Source organism: Poecilia reticulata, chromosome 7 (genome assembly GCF_904066995.2).
Source record: "Poecilia reticulata chromosome 7, P_reticulata-male-v2, whole genome shotgun sequence".
NCBI classification, from domain to species: Eukaryota; Metazoa; Chordata; class Actinopteri; order Cyprinodontiformes; family Poeciliidae; genus Poecilia; species Poecilia reticulata.
In genome coordinates, this window is record NC_088836.1 from 2308138 (window position 1) to 2327804 (window position 19667).

The 19667-nt window shown below is 38.7% G+C and overlaps 1 protein-coding gene and 1 long non-coding RNA gene across 3 annotated transcripts in view; one reads left to right on the forward strand and one right to left on the reverse strand.

Moving 5' to 3' along the window:
• chchd6a (coiled-coil-helix-coiled-coil-helix domain containing 6a) overlaps positions 1-19667 on the forward strand; it is a 95876-nt gene that overhangs the window by 28213 nt on the left and 47996 nt on the right. For both annotated transcript variants that reach the window (XM_008412748.3, XM_008412749.3), the window contains exon 5: positions 10203-10286. In XM_008412748.3, coding sequence (XP_008410970.1) covers positions 10203-10286 — 84 coding nt within the window. The remainder of the gene's footprint in view (positions 1-10202; positions 10287-19667) is intronic.
• Positions 1842-2840, reverse strand: LOC145552149 (uncharacterized). Its single transcript, XR_014088095.1, has 4 exons — positions 2662-2840; positions 2389-2565; positions 2079-2248; positions 1842-1996 (listed from the first exon to the last, which is right to left on the reverse strand). It is a non-coding gene; the product is annotated as an uncharacterized LOC145552149 (long non-coding RNA).

Here is a 19667-nt window from a genome sequence, read left to right on the forward strand (position 1 = left end):
AAAAAAAGTTTTATGGAGAAGTATTTTGAATAGCATGTTTACCTGTCTAAGGTTAATTATTTAAGTTAAATTTTCAGCTTATTTTGTGTATGAAAGGAAACCCAGATTGAAGTCCTTCAACATTACAGTTTAGTAAATTAATATTGAATCAGTTTGAGTCTACTGTAATTTAAACTACATTAGCATAGTAATCTAAATTATGTTTGATTGACATAGTGTTTCTCTAGGAGAAAAGCACTATGTTAAACTGTATAAAACAATCTAGGGCTAGATTGGGGTTAGGGTAGAGGTGGCTTAATCTTCAAATGCTTTATTAAAGTACTCGTTTAAATATGCATTTTCTCTAGAATTGAGCTCTGTAGCCAGACTAAATCTGCTCTGGTGGGAAAAGAATGATCTGCCTGATGGTGTCTCAGGCCTCTGTGGTTTATGTCATCATTTCATAAGCTTGCAGAGAAAAGGCCTAAAGAGAATGTAAGTTAAGTTGTGTCCATCTAATTATTGTAGGTGAAATAGAGGTCTCCCCCTTTTGTTTTGTAAATGCATCCAAATACCAAGTTAATGTTGTACATTTCATTAAGATTATTTCACTAAGTTGGAACCCTCTGTTTTAAAAAAGACGTTATGTCCAAATCTGAAGTATTTAAACTAAATGACACCGACAGCAAGTTTTTCTACCAAACCTTGGTTGGCTTCTTTTTTCACCTGTCAACTGTTGAACATAGACATGTTTAAATAATGCCAGGTCTATGTAGGAAATTATAACTAATTTTCATATGTCCTTAAAAAGTACCTAAAAGCTGAACAATTTATTTCTCCTGACAATTTCTTGAAACCACTTCTTGTTCGTCCAACATTTTAATATGCTTCATTACTGACTTATCATCAGCTGATGGATACAGAACATGTCCTGAAGAATCCACTAAATTAGATGCTGTTTTGTTTATAAAATCATGCCTTTATGATTTTTGTATAAATGCATGTCATTAAACAAAATCATACCGGAATACCACATTAAAAAAATCACTTTGACAAGCACTGAAATTTTATTTTATTATATTTTTTTTTAATAAAGACATTGCCAGACAAAGTGAACTGCATTCAATTGACCAAGGATAAGAAATTGTTCCACCAGTTCACACTTTGTGCATTCTTTGGATTAAGAAATAAGTCAGAGCTGCACATATTAATAAAAAAAGAAAATAAAAGTAGAAGATCTAAAGATATGTCTTGGTTATGTTAGTTACTACAGAATCACTGAGACTGCTTAACAAAGTACTGTAGCCATTTAACTGCTTAACATAAGCACAAGTGTTACTATTTTTACTTCAAGTGGAATAATAACAAACTATTAAATTAACTACAATTTCTCTTATTATTATACATAGAAAATACACTAGATGTCCAGAAACATAAGTGAAAAAGAAACGCACTCAATGACATTCATGAGGAAGTCATTACAGCTCTAGTAAACCCTTTTAGAAAGTACAAAGGCACAAATAAATTAACTATTTAAAAAAAAGAATCAACAAGATAAAACACTGCCCATTTGGAAACATGAAAGCACAAGAACAAATTGTACGGTGTCTTTTTGTAACTTATGAGCAAACTATATATATATATATGTCACTGACAAAGATCTCCACTCTCACACCAGTGTAGATCTTTGCAGCAGTACATTCACAAATGATTACAGACTATTATCAGTCACTACTGAAGTCGTCGCCAAAGGTAACACTCTCTGCTCCTGACATAGTCTGTAGATCAGTGGTCCCCAAAGTCGGTCCTCTAGCTCCTGCATCCTGCATGTTTTAGTTCTCTCCCTGGTGGTAGCAACAACCTTTTCAGCAACAACCGGCCCCCCAGGACCCACTTTGGGCTCCCCTGCTGTAGATAATACTCTGTTGACTGCAGCTTCATCTGTTGGTGCTGCAGCTCTCTGAGGATGATGCTCTGGATACTTCTTGGACTTCGTCAGTTAGGCCACAGGACAAACCTTTAAAGTTGAACATAAATAAAAATAAAAAATTTAGATACTTTTACTTTTTTGTATGTTTATGCATTACTTAAAAACCTACTTTTAAATTTCCCTCCCGATAACAGGTGGGAACTCCTTTAGAGTGTCTTCATAGGATGACAGAGATTTCCAATGATGGTCCATCAACAAGGATCCTCTTTTCCTCTTCCAGTCTCTTTACTATCATGATGTCATTGATTGCCCTTGTTTTTGTGTGAAGACTGACAGAGTCTGAAATGCAGTTATGAAAAGGACAAATCAACTCAGTAAAAGTTTAAATTTGTAAGTTCAGGTCAACACCTGGAGTATCTGGTCACATTATCTGTCAGGTATGATGACAGTATAAAACATATTAGTGTATGTTTATTTACCACTCTGTGATTGCTGCCATGGAAATGTTGTCACCGGACTGGATCTCTTCCAAAGACAGAACTTCTGTGTCTGTATCAGTCTTCAAGTGACCAACATCTTCTAAAGCCAATGCTAAGATGTTTTCTCCTTTCTGATCTTGCGATGAGCCTTGGCACAAGATTTGTGTCCATCTGTATCTGCACAAACATGCACAAACATCAACTGTGTCAAAGATGTTTATGCAGTAAGTACCACCAAGGTTATTCAATGCCTGGTCAGTGTTCCTTACTTACATTCATGGGCTTTGCCATGGAAAATTGAGAGAAATGGCTTCATTTTAAGCAGGTGTTGGAGCTCAGGACAGCTTTTTGTTAGTTTTCAAGTTATGTCCAGTACTTGCATGTTACATCCATGGAAAAAAAGTGATTGTCTGTTGGTGTTGGCCAGCCTTTGTTGAAAAGAACAAGGCTTATGCAAAATCTCCCTGGCCTCTGACCATTGCCCACCACAAAATTTAGAATGCATACAATTCAGTCAGGCATGCTATTATTACAGGCTAAAAGGTTGCTGTTATTATACATTTACAATCTGCAGTCTTACATTTTTGGTTGATTTGTGTATACAGTCCACAAATTTTCCTACGTTTTCATCCTTGGCTATGAAAAGGTACTGAAATATAGCCTGTTCCTCCAAGCTGAAAAACAAGCAATAAAATACACTTCATGAGGTGTTAAAGTCCAAAGGTAGTGAACATCACTAACATATACAAATAATTGTTTCATTGTACACATTTTACAATACCTTGCTGCATTCTTTACATGGTAATACTTGCAATTTCCATCCACTGAAACCGAAAGCACATCTGGGGTACAAACTTGACACTTGACTCCTTCCTTAACATTTTAACTTAAGCTTTCTCTTCTTGTCGGCCACCATGACGTAAGGAGATGGGATGGTCAGCAGGTGACATGAATGCAGATGCGGCTGATCTTTGGGGGGAGACAGTAGGAGGAGAGGCAGCTGGAGAGATGCTTCTGGGTCTTTTCTTCTTCTGAAAAGACTGAGAGGATGGAACAACAGGAGGAGAAACAGGAACCAGATCAAGCAGCACTATCACAGTATCTTCCTGGTTCTCTGGTATCATCATTGGATGCTCCTCAGTAAGCATCCCAGGCTGCTCCTGACCGATGGTCTCTGTCTGTTCAAAGATCAGGTTCTCAGCTCTTTACTCCTCTTCATCTGGCTTGCAACAGCAATAAATAACATAGGCAGGAAGAAAGAAATGTGCCTGTACTGATGCAAGTTCATTTTTAATTCAAGTAAATGACCTAGCTGCAATCTGTGTATTCAGACAGGGTTCATAAACAAAACTTTAAAGATCATCACAGCCTGATGTTTTTAGCAAACCTCCAATTTTACAAAGTGGCAACAACAAGCATGACTATAAATACTATTATGTGACTTTAGCACTGCTAATTAAACGTATTAAGCACAGGTACAGCGTACAGGTACAATTAGCCTCCTAGAGGCTAATTTAGCTAGCTTCCTCTGTATATTCTCCGCAAAAAAAATGTTACAAACGTGTCTTCAACTATTCACATCACAGTCCTACTGCCATTAAGTCCTAAAACTACCATCAATAACTTTATATTGTAACACTTTGGAGTTATTTTTGGTTTTAGAGTACAAAAACATTTTGACAGGTGCAGATTTTTACTCACCGGAGTGTAAGTGTCGCATAGGATGACGTCAGCTTATTCTTCTTCTTGGGTTTTTGTGGGATCCGTCCTTATTTTTATTATTTCAATAAAAAATATTAAACGTTTACAGTTTGCATGCAATCACAAAAGAAAATACATCTTAATTTTTCTTAAATTGGTGTAAAAATCATTGATATCATACTCAAAAATAGTTGGTAAATAAAAAAAAAAAGGCTTTTAAATCAAATTACAACCACAACAAAAACCCTCCGGTTTTATATTTTACCGAGTTATTTTTAAATACCGAATTAAAGTCCTTTGACCGATACGTCTGACATGTATTTGTAGTAAATATTCTTAATATTCTGTTCAAACTAGCACATAAATTGTAAATAAAGGTTTTATAAAAATGGAATAGACTTCTAATCTTATTTGTTTCTAGATTCTCAGTATCGGATGCTTAGGGAGCTGTACAGCATTCAATGAGAGAACCCTTCTCATCACATATTGACGTGAAGGGGGTACCCTCGGCGTCAATATGTGAGAATATGTTGGAAAATACATTAAAATGCCATGACTTTGTAAATAGGGGTGCACCAATGGCCAAACATCCATCCATCCATCCATCCATCCATCCATCCATCCATCCATCCATCCATCCATCCATCCATCCATCCATCCATCCATCCATCCATCCATCCATCCATCCATCCATCCATCCATCCATCCATCCATCCATCCATCCATCCATCCATCCATCCATCCATCCATCCATCCATCCATCCATCCTCTTCCGCTTATCCGGGGTCGGGTCGCGGGGGCAGCAGCTTCAGAAGGGAGGCCCAGACTTCCCTCTCCCCAGCCACTTCTTCCAGCTCCTCCGGGGGAATCCCAAGGCGTTCCCAGGCCAGCCGAGAGACATAATCCCTCCAGCGTGTCCTGGGTCTTCCCCGAGGCCTCCTCCCGGTGGGACGTGCCCGGAACACCTCACCAGGGAGGCGTCCAGGAGGCATCCTGACCAGATTCCCGAGCCACCTCAACTGGCTCCTCTTGACGTGGAGGAACAGTGGCTCTACTCTGAGTCCCTCCTGGATGACCGAGCTTCTCACCCTATCTCTAAGGGAGAGCCCAGCCACCCTGCGTAGGAAACCCATTTCGGCCGCTTGTACCCATGATCTTGTTCTTTCGGTCATGACCCAAAGCTCATGACCATAGATGAGGGTGGGAATGTAGATCGACCGGTAAATTGAGAGCTTCGCTTTTTGGCTCAGCTCTCTCTTCACCACGACGGACCAGTACAACGCCCTCTTCACGGCAGACGCTGCCCCAATCCGCCTGTCGATCTCCCGCTCCCTTCTTCCCTCATTCGTGAACAAGATCCCCAGATACTTAAACTCCTCCACTTGAGGCAGGACGACCCCCCTGACCCGGAGAAGGTACTCTACCCTTTTCCGGCTCAAGACCATGGCCTCGGATTTGGAGGCACTGAGCCTCATCCCGGCCGCTTCACACTCGGCTGCGATCCGCTCCAGTGAGAGCTGCAGATCACGTTCCGATGAAGCCAACAGGACCACATCGTCCGCAAAAAGCAGAGATGCGATCCTAAGGCCACCAAAACGGATCCCCTCAACACCTCGGCTGCCCCTAGAAATTCTGTCCATAAAAGTAATGAATAAAAGTAAATGAAAGCCAAACAATAATCTTTAAAGAATGATTTTGGCTGATGCATGTTTTTTTGTGCTGAGTAATGTCATAAAGTCACAAATTTAGCAACAGTGGGGTGACTACTGCTGACTGTGTGATCCGGTGGGTGGCTCTGTCAGTCAGTTCTTTCATGGCAGAGCAAAAGGGGACAGTGGCTGATTTTCAGACATTTGCAGAGTTAGATAAGATCATTTTCATATGTAAGCATTGTCTGTTCACCTGTACCCAAAATTAAGGAAATTATGGCGGATCTATCAGTGCACCCCTAGTTTTAAGTCTGTTGTTTTTGTCCTACTTGAAGGTAATTGTTCACACCCGTCCCAACTCTTTTGAGAATTTGGACAAACTGAGGACATTGGCCATTTTTAGCCAGTGTTCTCAAGTGAGTAGCCAAGTTTTCTTTTAATGAAGAAAAAAATTAAATGGCCTTTTTTTCAATAAACAATTGTGAACTAAGCATGCATTGTTTTTATTTAAAAGTAGGCAGACTTTTTCTTCCTGCAAAGGGTTGTGTGACTCACTGTAGGTCATCATACCATACCATACCAACTTTATTTATAAAGCACTTTAAAACAACCACAGCTGATACCTCTTACAGTTTAAAAACAAACAAACATACAATTTAAAACTAGATCCCGCTGGAGTTGAAAGCCAAGTAAAATAGATGGGTTTTAAGACGAGTTTCAAAAGTGGACAGTGAAGCTTAAAAAGGGTTTGGCACTCTAGCTTCATTAAAATTAAGACACCAAGTTTGCAATTTTTTTGGGATCTATTTGGAGGGTGGGGGGGTCATAGAGGAAAACAAAACATAAAGAAAATAGTTCATTCTTATAACATGATTTAGGTCACTTTTTCAAATTTAAAATAAATGAATTAAATCAGATTTACATGCACAACAATTTGCTTTTGTACAGATGTGTTCCTGTTTACTGCGAAATTAAAAGGACTGAACGAACCATGGTCAGAAAAACATTTTGTTTTGTACCTATTATTTTTCATTGTAAAAAATTTAAATTTATCTGTATTGATTTTGTCCTAATTAAAAATAAAAAACCACTTGTGCTATATATTAAATATATTACCTTAAATATATTAAGATTTCTTTTTCTAGCATGCCATAAAATAAAACAACAAAGCACTAAAGTCTGACTTTTTAATGTTTGCCTTGCATGTTTAAGGAGTGTAAAATATATCACAATCAGTGTAACAGAAGCTCCCAATTTGATGTTGTTTATACACATCGAAGAATTCAGATAGATTTCCTCATTGCAATCACCTTAATTGCTCTCTTCTACAATCAGCGCTTTGTCTATGCAGGTACAGCAAGGCTCATGTGGAAACTGAGTTGAATTGTTTTGCAAAGCAATAAAAGCTCTACAGTAAATGCACTCTTTAATAGCAAATTTTTACACTTAAAAATAAAAAGTCATATGCAACAATAGCCAGAAATTACCATGTGGTATTCTTTTTTTATGTCAACACCCATTTTGTTTGTGATCCTGTCACACTCACTGTAAGAACAGGAAAGCCAGTTTATGAGAGGGCCAGAGCTGTTTTCTATTTTTGCTGAATAGGTTGGCATGTTTGAAAATGGGTCTTGTGCAGATTTTAGAGCAAAATAGTGGAACGCTTTTTGTGAAACATTTTGCTCGGTCACATCTGAAAGTGTGTCAGCAATGATGTCTGGAAACTGGATAAACTGGGTTAAAATGATACACTGCAAATGCCTGAAGATGACCTAACAGTCTTGGGCTGAAAGTTTAAACCCTTTCAAACCATCAACAAGTGCTCAAAATTAGTCAAACCTTAATCAGTAAATCAACTGGACATCCCTGTCATGCCAACTACCCCATTAATAAGAACGCTAGAATAATTCTCCAGCGCATGGTCTAGATAAATATTCCAGATTGTGAGGTCTATAGCAGTGGTCCTCAACCCCCGGTCCGTGGACCGATTGACACCGGGCCGCGCATGAAATAATGAAATATTTTCGTTTTCTGTATTATATGAGTCTGGAGGATCTTTTATTTTGAAAATCCTTTAACCGGATTCTCTCGGTTACTTGCGCGCCAACATTGAGCCCACAAGTAGCAAAATGAGTAAGAAACAGATCAGATGTCTTGGGAAAGTTTCTTTGCAAAGGGGAAAAGGCCCAGAGAAGAGACAGGAAAATGGATTTATCCAGGACCGGTAGGTGAGTCCCACGTTACAAGCCGCTCTGCGTAACATGCGGCGACCGGCTGCTAATGAGGCAATGAAGCTTCAAACTGCTTTACCACGTAGAGACCAAGCAGGCTGTGCATATAAGCAACACTTCGGGTGTCATTGTCACTCCCAGATGGGACCGTCTGGTTGCAGAGAAACAAGCTCAGGGCTCCCGTTAGTCATTATCGTGAGTTAAAGTTTTCACAAAAGTAAAATGTTCTAAATAAAAGTAAAATAAGATACAAATGCGTTTTTGTGGCGCATTTGTATCTTATTTTGAAGGGATATGTAAACGTTACCATAGCGACCAGAGTCGAAGCGTTTGGGTAGTGGTCGAGAGGAGATGAGTAGATCTTGTGAGTCTTAAGTCTGGTTTAGACGGCAAGATTTAAGAATTGTCGGCCGATTCTCCAAACCTCTGTGACCACAGAGCTGATAAAAGTACAACAGGTTCTATCGGTTCGTGTCTCCGGCCACAAGGCGGGAGCAACACACCACACGAACCGATTCCAGTCACGAAGATCGTGATTCCAGAGGATAATCCACAAAACTCCCAACATAGCGGGAATTCAGAATAACCAAACATGGATAATGATGTAGAAACAATAATGATAGTTTGTGGACTCATTTTAAGAATCTTTTACGTCTTTTAAGATAAAAGACGTAACAAAAAGAAAAGGCGTTGTATAAAAGACGACAGGAGCAGCCGCTCTCTTTGCTGCACTATGATTTTGAGGTGACTGTTTTTTCCTAGTTAACATTTTTAACTGAATAAACATAATAATGACCTTTAGGTTTAATAATAAATATTTCCACATATCATCTCCGATGCCACCGGACTCTCAGTTGCGCGATATATCCGCTGTTTGGGATTCCCTTCTGTTCTTACGTCACCGCGCTTTCTGATTGGCTACCTGTGACATTCAACAGTTTGTATTCTCGTTCCCAGTCAGGGAAAACCCCACAGGCTGCGATAAAAATGCCAAGACAACCCAAATTGGGCATATTTAGGATTTAGCGGGAACACCAATATGCAGAAATCTAATCTGACTGACAACAAAGAAACAATTTTTCATAATATGCTGATTGTAGTAATTGTTAATAATTTTTGTTGGAATGAAAATCCCAACATTTAGAGGAGTAAAATATCTAGAATTTGGAGCATGTTTGTGTAAGATTCACTTAATGACTGATCGGATTCAGCTGCTTTTATTTCTTCCTGTCCATTTTTCATGCTTATTTTGTCTGACCTTGCTCTTCTTTCATGGCTTCTTGCAAAATTTCCAAGTATATCTCCATATTGCATGTGTACAGTAAAGACTCTTTAAAAAATCTGTTTTCCTTCTTGGTCAAGTGTCCTGCATGCTTGTTGAATGTTCATCAGCGTTCTTTTGCAGATGTATATAAATGACTTTCCAGGCTGACCTTCTTGGTGTTACTGCTTCGTGCAGCACAGCTGCCTCTATCAACCTGGATTTACACACATTCATTTTTAAGAATGGATGACAAGGAAGACCATGTTCATTTCTGCTGTAGTTCTAGGACAGTCTCCACAGCGGGTATTAATGTGCATTAGGGCTTATTTGGGGTTTGAACTACTATAATCGTCAGTCCACTGTAATTCTGTCTTATTCTGTCTTATTTGTTCTGGAGCAGGTGGGGTTAGTGTGTAAAAACACCACATTAGTGGAGGATCTATGATCTATGGCCTGATTTTTTTTCAAAGGTTTGTTAGTGCATGCAAACATGAAACCTTTGAATAAATAATAAAAATTTTATGGATTCTGTCAGAAAACTGAAATGGTTGTCCCGGCGTGTTTCAGCAGATTAATGACAGGATATGATCAACACATTAATGGTTCAGCAGACACAAAATCAACCGTCATCCAGCCTTCAACCATCTCACATGGAGAGTGTTTTAGGATCTTTGGAGAGTAACATTGTTTGATTTAGAAAAGACATATTAAAAATGAACAGTTGAGAGTCGTGAAATTGTATTGTAGCGTTACACTATGCTTCTAACAATAATTTATTCAATATTAAATCTGCAAAACAACACTTAGATTCATTACCAAGTAAAATAAATTGCAGATGGGGACAAAATAAATTAAATGAAAACAAAACAAAACTTTATTGTGTTTTGAACCAACCGCATGATACCCACATGACCTTTTCCGATGCCTTTTCAGCCGACCGCTCTGTCTCTGTGTGTATTCCACTTGCAGGCTCAGCAGCTCCAGAAGAAAGACTCGCAGCTGAAAGCACTGGATGCCTTCTACAAGGAGCAGCTGGCTCAGCTGGAGCAGAGGGTACGATATTCACATGAGCCGCACATGTTTCACAGACATGCAGAAATCTGCCTTGTTCAAAAGCGTTCACAGAAGCCTCGGCCTGCTCTGCTGAGCAGGATACCGCAGAAGAACACCGAAAATCTGGACAGGAAAAGCTGTTTCACATGTGCACATTCCAGCAGATGCATGATCAACTGTAGTCACATAATCCCAAGGTCAAACAGGCTTTTTGCATTTCTGTGTGCAAACAAATGATTTAAAGGATTCATGCAAATTTTCTCTACAGCATTATTATGGCAAAACATGTGATGCATTGCTTGTAGCCTTTCCAGTGGGAATGTTGAGCTATAAGCTGCACTAGCAGGTTGCTCCACAGCATGCATAATAATAAGCTTTATCTCCATTAAAGGTGATTTTGTGCAGCAAAGAAAGCTATAAAGCGATAAATAAAATGGTCTGAAACGTTCCTCCCACCCATGTAAAAAACTAATGTAGAGTACATTTAAACAAGCTTGTTCATCAAAATAGGTTCCCAACTAAACATTACGTAAAAGAAGCGTCTCCCTTTCTGGTGCAATTCAACAGGCAGCAAAGATTGAAGCCAGCCGGAGCATCTCCGGAGAGCCTTTACAAGACCTTGCATTTCCTTTCATCTTCTGTTTGACATTTGCTGGGTAGAAAAGGTGCAGTTTCAAGTCAAGTCTCAGTCTCACCAGGCGCCATGCGGAGAACCTTTACAAGGTGCTCTTCGGGGAAAGCTGTCTTCCATTTCTCAAATAGAAAAGACCTTTAAAGGACATTATGTGGAAAACCTAAGTATTGTGTTCTGTTTACCCTGGTTAATTCAGACCTGGAGAGTCTGTGTTCTAATCAGCCAGCAGTCTTTGGGCAGACTCCGTAACTTCAGTAAATCAATAATTTTTTTTAGTTACCTTAGAATAAGGTTGCATTCACACCAGCCCTGTTTAGTCCAGGGCTTTAATTGAACTCAGGTTGGTTTGCTTACAAAGTCTGGTTCATTTGGAGAGGAGTGAATGCACCATTGAACTCTAATGAGGACTGAAAAAGCAAACTCCTAGGTCTCAGTTTGGTTGAAGTGAACTCTGGTGCAATTTGTATGTATATGTGGAAGCAAACGGACTGGAGACCGCTCCAAAAGCAGGAAGTGAACTACAGCACAGGGTATTCTGGGTCAGTAGAGCCAAAATAAATGCAAGAGCTTTGTGCAGGAAGGAACGGCTGGTCTTTTACCACAGGCAAAAGAGAAATCCTACAACCACTAAAATCTGACTCCACTCCATTTCTGTTTTCATTTTGTGAGGAAGGAAGTTGCGCTCAGTGTCTTGTTCAGAGATTTTTGTGTTGTTTCCTTCAGTGGTTCTTGTTGCAGCGCCACCACAAGAAAGGAGGTGACTAGGTTTTTCAACAGGTTTGGATTATTTAACAGTGCAGCGTGAAAGAGAACCACACCAACTTAAAAATGTAACAACTGTTCCAATTTTGGCTCCCGACTGAACCGAGTCCACTGGGCTATCATTTGTGAAAACTCCCTAAAATACATAAAGCACCAAGGACTTTAGGTTGTTTTAAAAACTGTATTTGGGTAATTGTTAAATCGAGAGGCTGACATAAGCTGTGTTTTCAAATAGCATAATTGAAATTACGAAAATAAATTTGCTCAATAGAAACAAGGCAATTTCTAAAAACATGTTTTGGTGAAGTTTTGTAGAGCGGCTGGTGATGTGGAAAACACAGATCACAAGTCACTGTACTTGACAAGATGTGGAAAAACTCAAAGAAATATTTCCTCCTTTTGCCACATCACATCCATGCTTATGCAAAGGCAGAGTCACATGCAGGTCTTTGGTGTCATGCTAGCGGCTATTTGTGTTCATCTCATTAGTAACAGGTTGGATTTGGAGATCGAGTCAGTGGCTGGTAGGCTGGCATATGGGTGGCACAAGCTGTGTTTGCTATGGAGCTTAGGATGTTTGCAGACATACCTCTCTGTGTGTCTGTGTGTGACTGCGTGTGTTAAGATGGAGTGAGATGTTATTTGCATCGATACTGTGTACTCAGGTGTGCATGTACAGTATGGGCAGATTCAAGTATCTTTCTGAGCGCTCAGTTTGTTTGCAGTCATGGACTCCTTTGCTCAAAATGCAGCCCAGTCGGTCCTGGACAGTTCATGGTGAAGGCATTTTGATTTTATTTAAAATATATCAGCTCGGGTTGAAAACAATGTAAAATCTGTACCACTATAATCAAAGACAGTGTATGCTCTCTACTGATGGTTGCATTGGAGGCATAGGACTTTTTCTGATAAAGATAAAATATATATAGTATGACAATGGTTTCATTACTCAAAAAAAGTAAGAAATTGATTCCAGTCCATATATCTGCTGCAGGGTGGCCTGGCGTCCGTCTCCAGTGGTAATTGATCGAGAGTCAGTGTCCACACCGTACAGGTTCCCAGTCTGTCACATTGCATCATAGCAACACCACGACAAACAACCATGCACGCATGTATCTGTTTCTTACAGAAGTTTAGAGGTACATTGTTTGAATTGAAAAAATCACGAGGCACACCACCAACCAAAACTGTAAACAAAGATACTCTGTAGCCGCCTATATTACATATATAGTCATTCTTATCAAAGTCTCTTGAATAGGAATCAAATAAACACAAAAATGTATTTTTATCATATTTTGTATATCTTATTTCAAATTGCACTTAACATGTCCGCTTCAAAAATACACCTGAACAGCCACAACAATGTGGTGTTAAATTTAAAGAAGTTGTAGAAAACTTCAAAGTGTTTTACAAACTAATCCACAAGCATTCTTTTAGCCGGAATACAGAAAATAATTCTTATTCTGAAAGAAGCAATAATATTTGGGAAAGATTTCACTTCATATTCACTGTTACAATATGAAGAGTTGCAAGTACAAAATGTCAATATCTGTATATTTTATCCACCTGGTGTGAAACCTGTGCATGTTTGGATGAAAACAGCTGATTTCCTGGCAGAAATTGAAGAAAGACAAAGCTCTTCCTCAACAGCTCTCAGTCTCTCTCTGTTTTTAGTTTTTATAGTAGCCAGGCTTGAGAAGCTCACTTCACACAGATATGTTGTGGGAAATGGACCCACAATTTCCCACAGCTTCAGACAGAGAAGCTTCAGACAGCAGCTTCACTGTCTGAAGCTCAAACAGTGAAGCTGCTGAGCTTCACTGTCTTTTTCATCACTGTCGTCACAGTCTTGCTAGATAAAATGCTGTCACCGCCATAGACATCATATAAGAGTAGATGCCACATGGACCGCTCTCGCCTATTGTCGCTGACGAGATTTAGGGCGGCCATCTTGGAGCGGTACACCACTCCACTCAGCTTATGTATTTAGCAGGCATAATGACGTATCAGTGCATTTAATCGATCATAACACGCTTTTTTGTTATTGGAAACCATATTCAAACATCTATCAAAGATACATTTATAAACAATTGTATTTTTTAAGTATGTTTTTAATACATAGTTCAGCATATTTAAATATGCTTAGTGGCAATAACAATAGAATAGGAATGGAATATTCTGATATTGATGTATGATGAGCATATTACAAAGCCCACAGCCGTTCATAATGTATTTAATAATTTATTTAGTAAGATCAATACATATTTATATAATATGCATATCATATGCATATTATATGCACATTTATTTGATTAATCATTATTTATTAATCAAATAAATAATGATTAATAATTACAAATAAATAATAATTAATACTGAATAATATATATTGCATACATGTTACATACATACAAGATTTGGGATGTATCTTACTTTTGACAGAGTGAGAGAATCGCACATAATAGTCTTTACCACCTGTGTAAACTTTGCTGGTGAATGTTATAGCACGTAATATAAGTTTTATAATGTATGTTACATTGTTTCATTTCTAATGTAGGCTCTTGTGTCAGATAATCTAAGTCAATGTAAGAGAATAATTTTTTTTAGATTTACGGAATCTCAGTTAGCCTTCATAGCGGCTGAACCCCGTATTACACCAAGCAATGTAGCTAATATTAGCTGGTATATCGCCGGTGGACATAAATACAGTAAAGTAATATTACAGTCACAGAATATACACAGTAATATGTCCATCTTACTTGTGAAATGTTGTTTGTGGAGCTTTCACATCAATAGTCTATCAATCCGAACAACAATATCCCTCAGTGCTGAGGCATGTTCTGCTGTTTTGATTGAGCAAAGTAGGAGGGACGACCGCTCCAAGATGGCCGCCGTATTTCCTGTGCCGGAGCAGCCAATGCGGGGTCTACTCTTATAGTATGTCTATGGTCACCGCTACCTGTAACATTCATGCATCACTAATTCTCTTGTTTTAATGTAAAATGCTCTGTACCTACTGCCATCTAGTGGTAAGAAAATTACATGATTACGCTGCTAGTCACTGCTACAGCAGACACTCGAAAATGGCATTACTTGCAGATAATTCATTTTCAAAAAATCTTTTAAAACCAATTACCGTATTTTCCGGACTATAGAGCGTACAATTAAAAAAAAAAAAAAAAAAAAAAAAAACTGGAAACTGCTCTCTGTTTTCCATAAGGACCCAGCAGAAGGCTGCATCCTAATAAACACTGGTTTAGAGTAACCAATAAAGCTAGGTCATGTTTTACCTTTTGAGAACCTGCAAGATGAAAATACCTGCATTTATATAGATTTTAACACCACTTCCAATTTTTTTGTATTGATTATATTTTAATGTCAGATATTCTGACAATCCAACCTTAGCCAATTCACAGATTACAAAAGGTTAGGAATGAAACGGTACTTTCAACCACTCTTGAGTAGGGCTGTAACAATTCATCGACTATCTCGATTATTATAATTTCTCAAGGCAAATTATCTGCCTCGAATCTTTGTTAAATTATGTTTCAATATTCAGTGCCAAGTATTTCGTCTGGATAACTGATTATTGCACCGTCAATGAGTTGCTGATCACTGTTGGCTATTGGCACAATGCAGAGGGACCTGATATCATCTTTTCCTGCCGATGTGTGCGGTTCATCATGTTCGTCATGTTCCTTTAAGCATCTGGTGTGATGCGTGGAATACAACAGCCTTTCTCTCAGAGCTGCTGCCTTATTATTTTTATTATTAAATTTAATACAATTTCTGATTTTTGTGTCATTTTTCTCCAGGTTGACTTAAAAAATTTGTTATTATTGCTGCAGGCCAGTTTGCTAAGATACAAAAAAGTAATTGTTGGGGATGCACAAATATGGAAAATTTGGGCCGATATTGATATCCAATATTAATATTGCTATTATAGCAGAATTTACCAATGTTTCATTTTATTATTTTTTTTATTTTTTTTTTTAAATAATCATCAGAATAATCAATAGATGACTCGATTACTAAAATAATCATTTACAACAGCCCTATTGTTGAGCTATAGAGGACTGTCTTGGATTACCAATCAGATAATATCACGTTTCTTTTAAATTTCTTACTCATGATTTCCTCGTGCACTGGTGTTTTTATGAGTTGTCGACATTTTCTAACTTCCAGGCCCCACCATTTAATATCTAATCCCTCTTTTTTTTCTTTCTCCTGTTTCTCTCACTGGTGGTCTTGCTGTCTTTTTGACTCTTTCGCACACACTCCTGTCATAATGGAGCGTATTTTGAAGCTTGTGGAAATAGAGCGTACAGAAAGAGATAATAATCCTCCTCCAAGTCTGACAGGTTGCTTGACAGGCTGTCAGGAAGGCCTCTTCGAAGAGCACTGGAAATATCTGCACACTAAACACACATCCACTGCTTTCTTCCAAATCAAACACAGTGGCACTGCTTTTATTCGTGGCCAGGCAGCGAGGGGGCTGGTGGGGATTCCTGCATGGAAAGGTGCAGACACTTCCTTATTGTTGTGCTTCCAACATTTGGGAGGTTGTTGTATTAACTTCCATTCTGTTCCAGCAGATGTCTTATGCTAACCTTAAATCATGTCTTCATTATTGAACGAAAAGATAAACACTTTGGCGGCTTATCCTCCCACGCAAAATACAAAAATTTAGTGCACATCCTCATGTGAATGTATATATTTATGCATATACTGATGACATATTGCAGATATTGTGTGATCCCGACAAGATGGAGACATTCTGGCCTTTTGATCAATACCTTGAGTGCCCCCATCCCCTCTCCAAAGTACCATATTAAAACTTGACTTTTCTGCTGTGCTGCACTTTCTTATGGAAATGTACCCACTCTGGACCTTATGCACACCAAGTCAAAGTTGAACGCTTTCATCCCGCAAAAAGCTATCTGCTCAATATGCTGCACCGAAAGCTTCGGATCTGCTTATTAGTTTAGCTTGTTAGCAGCGCTTCCACCGAGGCTGCACGCCATCTGGAGATGAAGATATGAGTTTCATAATAAGTTAATGGTAACTAAACATTGCAGAGCTGCCGCTGACATTCCTGTTGCCTCATTATTTTGTCCTGGGCTAAAGAAGTACTTGTGCATTCCTCAAACGGTGGTAAACACCCACAGTGAAGTCTCTGCAGCAGCATTTATTAAAGTCTGAAGAGTCCAGAAGAAGGTGCTGAGAGACAAAAAAAAGCACTTGAAAATTATTTTGATTCTAATGTGAATTTGTATGAAAAATACCTTTCCCAATTTTGTCTGCTACGTTATGATGTACTTGCACACACCGTTCAGGCATAACATTATGACCATGATGGAATGTGAGTCACACTGTTATCTCTTCATCTCAGCATCTGTTAGTCAGTGCAGCAGCTACAGGGATCAAATCGTGATGGCCAGGTGACAGAGTTTTTCCAAAACTACCTCTTCTGGGTACTTCAAGTCTGCAGTGTATGCTTTTAAAGGGCCAGTATTATATAAAATGAACTTTTTTGAGATTTATATCATATTATAAAATTATTCCCTCATCAAAAACATACCTGGAGTGTTGAAATCTTATCCATGGCAACCATTCAGCTGTGCAAAATGCTCGGGTGGGCCTAAGTCGACAAAGTTGATGATTTGATGAAATCAGCAACAACTAAACTCTAGATGCTGAACAGTCTTTTCCATACGTAGTTGACTACTTAGTGGGCCGTCTTCTCCATGGTTACTAATGATTAGACCCGTACCTTCTCTATAAGGCAATATTTGATTTCTTACTTTAGTTACTATGTAAGTAAGTAAGGAGATTTTACTAGTAATTTCCTTACCTAGTAAAAATGTTCTCTGTGAATGCGTGATTACACAGAGAGCTGCTAGTCCTAGTAGCTGTTATCCATTGGCATATCTTTCCTCATCAAAAGGTTTACAATAAAATGAGAAGTTTGGTTTGTACAGTAAACCGAGCAGCGCGCTCTGACAATATTTACAGTATCAAACAGTATCAAAAGCTGTTTGGATGCCCGTCATGGCTTTCTGAAGAATGTAGCATGACGTGTAAAGGGCCAGTATGAAGAATAAGCTTTCAAGCCCCTCAAATCACCCTCTTCCCCATTCTGATGTTCCCTTTGAGCTTCAGCAACTTGTTTTCACCAAGCCTAAACACCTGAATGGACCAAGTTGCTGAAATGTTGCACGATGAGTGCAGATGTTTACATGACCGTGAATAGCTACAGTACTTTTGATAACACGGTGCAAGCATATCATGCAGGGCGCAAAACAACATAACGACACAAACATGTAGTGTACAAACATCGGCCCAGTGAGCGCTGCTGCTGCAGTCAGGCCAAGCAAAGAAAAGGTGGATGTGTGCGGGTTAAAAGCCTCTACACACCTTTGCAACGGTTTCCAAAGGATCAAAGAATGTGTGCATATGTATGTGAGGGGGAGAGACGGAGGAGGAACACAGACAGGGGAGTGAGAGAAATGAGACCTTGAGAGTTTTTGGATCTGCCTGAAGAGCATCATTTGTTCAATCTGAAGTTTTATCCCAGATTTCAGCATGAATCTGTTCATTTATTGTTTTTTTGTTCTTCCATAAACTTTTATTAGGAACCTCATTAGTATTCCTCTCTGTTACCTGTGTGACAGGCTTTACTTTATTTGATTGGTATGTCTTTTTACAGTAATTACAGTAATTTTTGATGAATTCCTAACATTATTAGAAATTAACCGAAGAAACAAATATGTCTAATTGGTTTTGAAACTGGGGGATCCACGCCAGAGTTCCCCGTGTATAACATTTCAGAGGCGTGTCCCTGTAGGTGTAGGTTGGTTGCAAACATGTGTAGACAGCTGGTGAAAATGATTGCTTGCAATCATAATCAGTGGGGAAGCAGAAATCTGTTTGGCTATTGATGGCTGATGAATGCAAAGTACAGCTGCTTCCACCTTTTCACATCTAACGAGCTTCTTGACTCCCCGTGTCAGCTTTGTTCTTCCCTGGCTCCACGTACTTGTTAATATTATTCCACGCCTTTGAATTCCCCTTCTTTTTAAAAAGTCTTTGCTGTTAATCAGTCTTTTTAAGATGCTCCACTTATTAGCATCTTTTTGTTTTTCCCCAAAGCGCATCAAAAACCACAACACTGTCACGTAGTCTGGAGTTTGAAAGGGAAACGGATAAATAAATACCCCTACGGGGCTGCTGCAATGCTAAAGCTAACTTTCGTGTTTAAAGACATCATATAGGAGAACAAGGACACTTTAGAAAAGGATAAAGGGTGGAGTTTATTAGTTTGTTTTTAGGGGCAAAAGAAGCAAAAAAAATGCATGAACAAACATTTCACACTACTTACAGTATAATGGCTAAATGTTATGCTTAAATTAGACAATAATGGGGTGCAGGTGGAATATTATTTTTAGTCGATGAATTGAGGCAATAAAGATTTAGATCTAGGAAACGTTTCTAGTTTAAAGTATTTTATTGATCAAAATGTTTGGGTGCCTCTAACTTGGCTAAATGCTAGTTTCAACTAGCATTTAGCCAAGTAATTCAGCTTCCCATGCTGCATTTGCTTTTGAATATTTTAGATGTGCTTTCTGAAAAAAACAGAAAAAAAATGTACTTGTGGTACAGACCTTCAACTAATTTAGACAGGCGTCTGTCTTAGTACATTATCAAGTATCTAGTTACTTAACAATCTCCGCAATAAAACATTGTAATCTTTTACCAGCACAGGAATCTTTTTATTTTACATGAATTTTTTCATTAATATTTCCACATATCGCATTTATTAATTCAATTTCAACCCTTAGCCATTACTTTTTCTCCTATTTCTCTTATAATACCTGCCTTGCAGTGTTTTCAGTTTTATTTTTCCTCCACATTTTCCTTTCCAAGTTGGTGCAGTTTGCTGGGTAAATATTTGGGGGGATGCCGCGTGTTGAAAGGCCTAAGCT